The 8,986-nt window shown below is 42.9% G+C and overlaps 1 protein-coding gene across 3 annotated transcripts in view; it reads left to right on the top strand.

The window, feature by feature from the left end:
* Positions 1-1,587: 1,587 nt before the first annotated feature.
* Positions 1,588-8,986, top strand: part of RASA2 (RAS p21 protein activator 2) — a 128,697-nt gene continuing 121,298 nt past the window's right edge. For 2 of the 3 annotated variants that reach the window (XM_030816723.1, XM_030816724.1), the window contains exon 1: positions 1,588-1,771. In XM_030816723.1, coding sequence (XP_030672583.1) covers positions 1,639-1,771 — 133 coding nt within the window. In that variant the 5' untranslated portion in view covers positions 1,588-1,638. The remainder of the gene's footprint in view (positions 1,772-8,986) is intronic. The other variant, XM_030816722.1, reaches the window with a different exon arrangement.

The raw sequence follows: 8,986 nt of genomic DNA, 5'->3' as shown, positions 1-8,986 counted from the left end.
AGAAACAGGCTCTGTGTCTGATTCCAAAAAGGGATGCCTTTAAAAATAAGGGGGAAAAACCTCCCTGTAACCCGTTGATACTCTTTAAATGAGAATAATTTTAACAAGGGCAATGACAGAGAATGGAAAGGAAGGAAGAGATTTCAGCAGAGTCGGAAGGATGTGGCAACTGAAAACAGCATTGGGACAAGGGATAAGAAAAAGTCAAAGTTTCTGGCCTGAATAACAGTATAAGGTGTGAACTCAGATTTGGAAAGGAAGACAGGAAATTAAGTTTTGGACTTATGTTTGAAATGACGGCAAAACATTCACATAAGAGGAGGTGGTTCACTTTATCCAACAGGTGTAAAGATCACATGTGGGAATAGGGGTCACCTGCAACACAGGCAGAACTGGAAGCTTCGCTGGCCAGGTCCATGTTAAACTCTGACCATTCTCTGGGGCTGTCCAGCCTTTGCACAGGCGGCGCGTTTGTCTTCAGTTTTCAGGTTTCCCCGTCCTATTTCTTATCTCCCAGTGCCTCTGGCCTTTTCTGTGTCTGCCTCCAGAATGAGCTGGAGCTCTCTTCATCTTGATCTTTGTGTAGTCTCTGAGGTCTGAGGCCATCACTATGTCTGACCCTCAAAAAATATTTGTTGACTGACTGGCTTATTCCTGTTGTTGCCCTGGAAAAGAATTACCCTGCCCGATTAAGTCACAGTTTCTTCCTTCTTAGGGCAGCGTAGTTAACAACCTCAACACCAGGAAATTGTCTTCCTCATCACATACCAGGGTATTATTCATGCAGTTTACTCACTGTAAAGAGTTCCCTTGAAATAAAGCTAACAATTAGTCAAAGATTTACACATTTCCTAGGGTCAGTCAACTTTTTAACAAAGCCAACTTTTAGTAGTGGTGGTGGTGGCGGGGGGGGGGGGGAGCCCTTCTTTGCTTTTTCTGTTCCTGAAATACAAAAGTGATGGTAAATGTTTCAGAATTTCTCTCTGAGAGGGTCTCAGGCGCTGCACTCACGCTGGAGTTGGGGGTGGCTGGTCCTTTTCTTGAACCAGCTTTTGCAGAGAAGTGGTCCTAGTAAACAGTATTTGTGCGGGAGGAGTTTGGCTTAATGGCGGGGAGTATTTGGATAATACTGGAAGAGCCTCAAATGCATCTCTTGCCTCCTTTTGAATAAGATACTTTTGAGGTCCACCCACCTGCCAAATTCCATTCTATTTTCTTCCCACAGGGAGTTTCCCTGATTGGGAAGGGCCTGTATTTCCCGCGAGCGTTAGGAGACGTGCAGGTCTATTCATTGGGGGAGCCCAATTCCCGGGAGGATTTAGGGATCACGGGAGGACCGGGGCTTTCTCCTGGTGGGGATTTTAAGGCCGCTCAGAGCCACGACTGGGAGCTACCCTTAGCCAGCGCCCCAAGCCGGGTTCTCGGCAGGGCAGCCCGGCTCGGGGGTGGCGACGGCGGTGAATGGAGACCCGGGTGGGGCGGGGACGGGGCCGCGGCGGGTGGGGCGGGGCGGGGCGAGTCAGGCCGCGGCCCGGGGGCGGGGCCAGGCGCGCGGCTGTCCTGGGCCTAGACCGCCGCTGGGCTCCGCCTCGCCCGGCTACGCAGGCGGCAGGGCTGCGGCACGGGCCGGGCGGCACCATGGCGGCGGCGGCGCTTGCTGCTGCGGCGGCTTCTTCCGAGGCGCCGGCGGCGAGTGCGACCGCGGAGCCCGAGGCCGGGGACGAGGACAGTCGAGAGGTTCGAGTGTTGCAGAGCCTGCGGGGCAAGATCTGTAAGCGGGGGCTGGGCTGAGGGGACGCCCTGGCCGCGCCGGGCGCGAGGCTGAGGGGGCGGCGGGTGCGCGGCGGTGGCGGCGCCGAGCTGCGCTGGGATCGCGGGCCCGGGAGGGGGCCTGGGCCGGGCGCGGTTGAGGCTGGAAGGGGGTGTGTTGGGGGGCGGCGTCGCCTCGACGGGGCGGCGTGGGCCGGGGCTGCTGCTGTCGGGAGGGAGTGGGAGCTGGAGATTGGCCTGGGGTGGGAGAGCCCGGGCTGCGCCGGCGTGAGGGGCTCGGTCGTGGGGAGCGGCCTGGACGCGGGGACGCTGGAGTCCGGGGCGCGGCCGGGGGCGCGGTCCGGGGGCGTGAGGAGCTTCCGGCCGCCCTCAGACTCAGGCCTTCGCGCGGCTGCGGACGCTGGGGAGCGGCCCCGGGGTGGGAGCCGAGCAGTAATTACACGGAGGCGCGGCCCGAGGAGGTGGCGGGCCGGGAAGTGGGGCTGGCCCGAGGGGAGGGGGCTGTTCGTTTCCTGGGCTCGGCGAGCCTGGGAGAGGTTGAAAAAGGCGCCCTGAGCTGCAGGAAACGGGCCGCCCTGGGGCCCGAGTGGCTACCGGGCGGGCTGTTCGCGGGTGAGCGCCCCGGGAGGAGCTCGGCGGGACACCTGTACTTGCCCCACCTCGCTGCGGCGGGGACTTGAATCGAGGGACGGCGTGACAGGCGGGACTAAAGGCAGGATGTAGTGGCTTCCTGTGAGCAGGTCTCAAAACACAATCACCCAGCCCGCACTCAGCCCGCTTAATTCCCTTCCTTCTCATGCGTGTAATTGCTACTTTAGTGAGCGAGCCTACCAGTTGACTAAATACGAAATTTTGCTCAGAGTTGTCCGAGCATTACTGTGGCCAGATCATTTGAGTTCTGTCATTTGAACATTTTAGTTTTAAAAACGACCCTTTGGTGTCAGGTTGCAATTTTTTTTCACAGTAGTTTATTTAGATGAAGCGCTTTTTGTTTTCTGTTTGTAAGAGAGATCAATAAAATTTATTTTTGCATTTGTCGAAAATTAGCATTATTTTCTTCATGCAGTATTCTCAGATTGGAAACATGCTTCATGTTTCTTATAAATAACCCTCCATTATGAGGGCGTACTTTTCACTTTGAAGAAAATTGACTCGCATCAAAATGGCTAACAATTCTTTCCTGGGCAGGTTGTAAAATTTTCCTCTCCTCTAATACCAATACCATTGAGCTCACATTCTCCCACTTTTCCTCTTTTCAGGTGGTTCACGTATTTGGGATTTTATGAAACCTCAGAAGCAGACATGTTAACTTTTCTTATCTTTTTATTCCCTGAGGTAGTCCTGGGGCTCTTAAGAGATTACACTGCTTAAAGCCTGGAAGGTGACACCACAGAGGTAGATCTTAGTTCCCAAAATTAAAGTTACTTTCTAGGGCATAAAATCTTTTCAGAATTCAGATTAAATTTTATTTTGTGTTTTTCTGTAACCTTGTATTTGACGGGAAAATTTTATTTTCAACTTTTGCATATATCTAATTTACTATTTGGGAAAACTGTAAATGGGCCAAAGTTTCTCCCTTTATATGATTTTCCAGACTTTTACCACTTTCTTAGTGCCACTTGATGCTAGGCATTGTCTCTTGGAGCCTCACTGGTACGTAACTGCAGGTTTTGCCATGGAACTACATATACACATCTTGGAATTTAGGGTTAGGGTTTCCAGAAGGACTTAGTTGTCCTGTGCTTTTGTCTGCCCCATGCCAAAGACCACTAAGAACAGTTTTGTAAGTGAAACTTGGGTCTACACCTTAAAAAAAAGAACAAAAAACCACTTTGTTTCTATGGTTTAAAGCAACCCTGGCTTGGAGATTGATCATCCAGCTGCTGGGAATGATATTACTGCTTTAACCACAGTTGAAGTGTTGTATCTGTTATCCTAGTCAGTTTCTTGCTTTTTAAATTGCTTATCTTATAGCTCAGATTATGGAGTGTCTGCTTTCTAGAAAAAAATGTATTTGTATACTTGTATACAGAAGCTCCCTTCCCATTTCTTTGTCCTCCTTTTAACTGATGTAATCCACAGTTGGTTGACATTCAGAACCTTGTGAAGAGATGCTGTTTTCTGTTTCCCTGAAACTAACATGTGGGTTTTGTAGGGTGGGGACTGAGGGGTTGGAAGAGTCATTAGCAGGTGCCAAGGTCACAGAAATGAGACGGTGGTGGTTCTGACAAGATATTAAGCAGCTTGGGGAGGGTGTAACCGTTGTCAGCTTTTCTCTTCACTACAGTAGGAAACCTTGGAAGAAAGCCTGATAGTGCCCACTAGGAGATGTGCTGGCAGATTTTATACTACTGATTGAGAGCCTCTTTTCTGGAGAGTTAGAGATCTGTAGGGGCTGAAAATTAGTCTGAAGAAATTTTCTTATTTCTAGACTTGCATAGGACCTTTTAACTGCAAATCACTCCGGTAAAAAGTGAAGATGGATTGGTTTATGTGTCGTGAATGCTCAAGAGATAATAGTCCATAACCTTCTTTAGGGATTTCATTCCTGTAATTATTTCCCCGTAATACTTCACAAGGTGAAATATCTGTCAGTTGGACAGATATTTGTCTGTTGGACAAGAGGAAACTTAACAAAAAATGGTAACCAAAAAGGTGGAGGTCACAAAATAACAACATGAGACCTCAATATATATAAAGGATGAAGCCCCGATACCCTTTTTTTGCATGAGTGTACTTTTTTTTCTTTGTTTTTTGCTGGGGGCTTGGGGAGGAGGGAAGAAGGGGCATGCAAATGTGTTTCAGGTGTTTTATATGCGCTCAAATGAACCCAGGGAATTCGAGATCCATCTATAAGACAAAATATTGTCAGCAACCCTGAATTTGCTGCAGTTTGCGCTAGGAAACCATGACAGTTCTGAATTGTCTGCTTCCTTGAACTTTTTCAAGAGGTGAGTTTGGTTGTTTGATATCCTAAGGTTGTCGTATGAACCCCTGATAAAGGAAATTAGGGATGTACTCGACTCCATTCTTTGGTCTGAACTCCTGTGTAGCGAGTAGCAAGTATGCTAGAACACCTGAAACACATTTGCATGCTCCCTCCTCCCTTCAAAGAAAAAAAAAAAAAAAAAAAAAAAAACGTACTCAAGCAGAAAAGAGGGATTGGGGCTTCCTCCTTTATATATCTTCAGGCTTCATGCTGTTATTTGGTGACCTCCTTTTTGATTAGCACTTGTTAAGTTTCCTCTTGCCCAATTACATTAGATTGTAAAAATGTTGCGGAGAGCACCCATGCCACCATATGTGTGGGCTTATCTATTCAAGGAATACCAGATCAATAAGAGAGCCAAATGGGAAAATTTTGTGTGAATTTTCAGATGTGTGGTACAGTGCGAGATCTGTGGGACCATGTGTTCCAAAACTCACTTGGTTTCCCTGATGTCTTCAGACCAAGAATAGCCTAGGGTTATTTGACAGAGTAGGGAGGATCTATAGGATATGGTTAAGTGCTTGAGCTTAGAGGCCTGGTGAAGAAGTTAGTTACCTGGGTTTGAATCTTCACCTAATTTCCAACTTTTGTTAATGTCTTTGGGCCTCCATATTCTCATATATAAAATGGGGATAGTAAAAATACCTATCTCACAGGATTGTTATGAGGTTTAAATAAGCCTCCCTCCCTACTCTGCCCCTCCTCATCTCTGCCCGCTCTTTCTCACTCCCCAGGATCTGGGTCATACACGGACCATCTCTTACGAAGGAGTAAAGTAGGAGATAAAATCTAATCTTTATCTGATGTTCTTGTCCAACGTGTACTGGCATTTCCAGGCGTACAAAGCTGATTAAAATCTGAAGACCTGTATTCTTCTTTAAACGTTGTTAATTAATCTTCATATGGCGTTAGCCAGCTCACTTATCTTGAAGCTTACCTTCCGCATCTTTTAAATGGGAATGATGCTTTCCCACTATCCATTGTATACAGGTTGTTCCCTCTGCTTGGGATTGTCTTTCTTTACCCCACCCCATCTTTATGTCAGGAAGCTCCTACTCATCCCTCAAAAGCCTGCTCTATGTGATCTCCTTCCCAAAACCTTCTGAGACACTTCCAGTGCCATCTCTGGCCAGAGGATATTAGGACTTTCTGCTGCTGGGGTATCACAATTCCTTGTTCATTTCCTTATTATAGCACGTTTCATAGAAATCATTTGTTCACTTCTCCTGTTAGATGGTGAGCTCTTTCATGATAGAATTGATTCTTGTTCATTTTTTAAAAATCATCCCAGTGTCAGCACAGTGCCTAGAACAGAATAGGCCTTTAGAATATACCCTACCTCGCAACGTTATCCTGTGGATAATTACTAGGTATGAAAGTATTTTATAAATTATATACCTAAAAAAACTAGAAGGTGTTAGTATTAAGAGAAGACTGCATGAGTCTGCATCAGGAAGTTCATCCCTTTCAAAATCACAGTGCCCACTAAGCTTAGGTTTGAATTGATGCCAAAGTTGCCTCATTAGGAAAAAGATTAAATTTTTCTTAATGCTCTGATTACTTATTATTAGGGCATTTGAATATTGTTACTAATTGGTCCTGGAGCTTGGAAAAGAAAATCTCATATTCATACTTTACACATTAAGTGTTTTAATTTGACATGACAGGTTTGAATAAAACCGTCTATTTAATTCTGTGAAGTATAAATCAAAACATTTTATTGACTATCCAGTAAAGTTGAGTGGAAGAGATTAAAAAGGGTGTATTCATGCTAAGAGTTCATTTTTATCAGATATTTGAAATGAGATGATGAGTTATTTAGGATGGAGGAAGAATCCATCTTTCAGATGGATAGAAACTAGGGAGAAAAGCGTTCTTTGTAAAAGTTCACAGAGCAGTCTGCTAATCATTTGCTCTGTGGAAGACGGGAGGTAAACCTCAATGAGTTCATAGAGTTGTTTTTTTAAAACTTAGAACTCTTTGAATAGATCCTTAAGTGACTAATATAGCCAGAATAAAACCATCATTTTATCCTTTAATCATAGCTGCTAATCCTATTTCCTTGTTAATGTGCTTTATGAAATTATTTGACAATAGTATCAGATTACATGTTTTTGCTACTAATAAAGTTCTATTCTCTTTTGAGAACTGCAAACAAAATTTTGTTGTATAGTCATATATTCATGTAAGTTAAGCTTTTTATGTGTATTAAGACATTTTTATGGCATCTCTTTAGGTTTGTATGTAATTTTAGTCATCAAAGACCCCTATCTAAAGTGATAAACATTAAAAGTTTGTATCAGTACACATACAGAGAACTATAAATGACAAATTTGTTTTCCTGTCATTAATGACAATGACTTTGGGCAAATTCTTTAACCTTGCTGAGCCCATATTTCCTTACTTGTAAAATTAGAGGTTTGGATGTGGTCTTTAACATCCCTTCTACCATTTTGATTATTGCTTTTTAACTTGAACCATTTGCTTTAAGACAGTACATCAGATGCTTTATTTTAGTGTTTAAATGTATTTAGTACACTTGTTTTGCATGATTCACTGTTTTAAAAATATTTAAGATTTATCAGATAAGAGCGTTTGAATTCTAAATTGTTTTTCTGTGATCGTTAATTAATTCAGCAGCACATAATACATATCTAAGGGTCTGTTAAGAGACACTAACCCACTGGACTGAAATGGGCCTAAGCTGTGAATCGGATGAAAGATCCTATTTTATCCTAAAGTCTATACTAAGCAATAGCTGTTTTTAGACATCTGTATTCTTAGACAATTATAGAAATTTAAAGCTGGAAGGGAGAGAACATGAAGGTAGACAAAATAAAGGTTCTTGCCCTTCATTTTACAAATGAAGAATCTAACAGAGATAGCAAATGTCACACAGTTGATGGCCTGTTCGGCACTGGTCCACTATTATCAAAATTCTTTCTAGAATGCTGTATGAGATTAACTTATTACTATGAATGTTGCAAATGTACTACATTTAATACACAGAGATTATACTACTTATCTGTTTATATATTGAGAGGTGGTAATAAGATTTTCACTGTGCCGTCTACACACTCTCAACTGTTCCTTCTTAAGAACTTTGTGAAGTGGTTAGGATTAGTGATGAAACTATGGTTATGACCTAGGTGGAGATTGAACCTGGATGTTTAATTACTTGTGCCATGGTCTGCCTCAGCTATTTTCAGTTCTGACTGTCTGTCACCATCACCTGTGAACTAAAAAAATTATGATGCCTAGACTCTACCCCAGACCTACTAAGTCAAAACTTCTGGGTTTCAAAAGTTCCACAGGGAGTGATGTTGGGCAGCTAGGATGGTGAATTTCTGCTTTTGTCACAAATAGATTAGCCACAAACCCTACCTAAATGATAGCAACCTGCTGTGCTATCATTTAAAAGGTACTAGTAGAAAGGTTGGTGTAGTTACAGTGATATTTTAGTTTGTTTGCATGTATATTTGATGTGTTAATTCTGTTTGATTAGATAATATGAACACTTGGTACAAAATTCAAGAGGTACAAAACAGTATATACATTGAAAAGTATTCCTTCCTTTCATTATCTTCTAGCCATTCCCTCCCCAGAAGCAAGCATTACCAATTTGTTATATCCTTTTTGTTGTGTGTTCTTCCAGAAATTAAGCATTTACAGACATAAATTTATGTGCACTAATACATTCCTTCCACCAACATACAAATTATAGCAAAATATATACATTTTTCTGTATCTTGCTTTTTTACACTTAACAACATAGCTTGAAGATTTTTCACATTCACATAAAGAGAGATCTGCCTTATTTTTTAAACAACTGCATAATATTTCATCATTTGGCTGTACCACAGTTTGTTTAGCCAGTCCCCTATTAGTTGACACTTAGGTGGTTAACAGTCATTGCTATTACAGACATTACTACAATGAATAACCTTGTAAGCATGTCATTTTTAATATGAGTGTCTTTTTGTAGGATACATTTCTAGATAGATGTTAAATTGGTGAATTGAAAGATATGTGCATTTTTATTTTGGAAAGACAATGCTAAACTATAGCAATTTAAGCTCTCACCAGCAATGTACGAATGTCTATTTCTTTATACCCACGTAGGGTGTATTTTAAAACTTCTCGATCTTTACTGATCTGTGAAATAAAAAGGAACATTTAATTTGTAGTTTTAATTTGCACTTTTAAATGAGAGTGAGGATCGCTCTG

The sequence above is a fragment of the Nomascus leucogenys genome, chromosome 8, assembly GCF_006542625.1.
Source record: "Nomascus leucogenys isolate Asia chromosome 8, Asia_NLE_v1, whole genome shotgun sequence".
Classification (NCBI taxonomy): Eukaryota; Metazoa; Chordata; class Mammalia; order Primates; family Hylobatidae; genus Nomascus; species Nomascus leucogenys.
The sequence above is the reverse complement of the archived record's forward strand: the minus strand, read 5'-3'. Positions and strand labels throughout refer to the sequence as shown.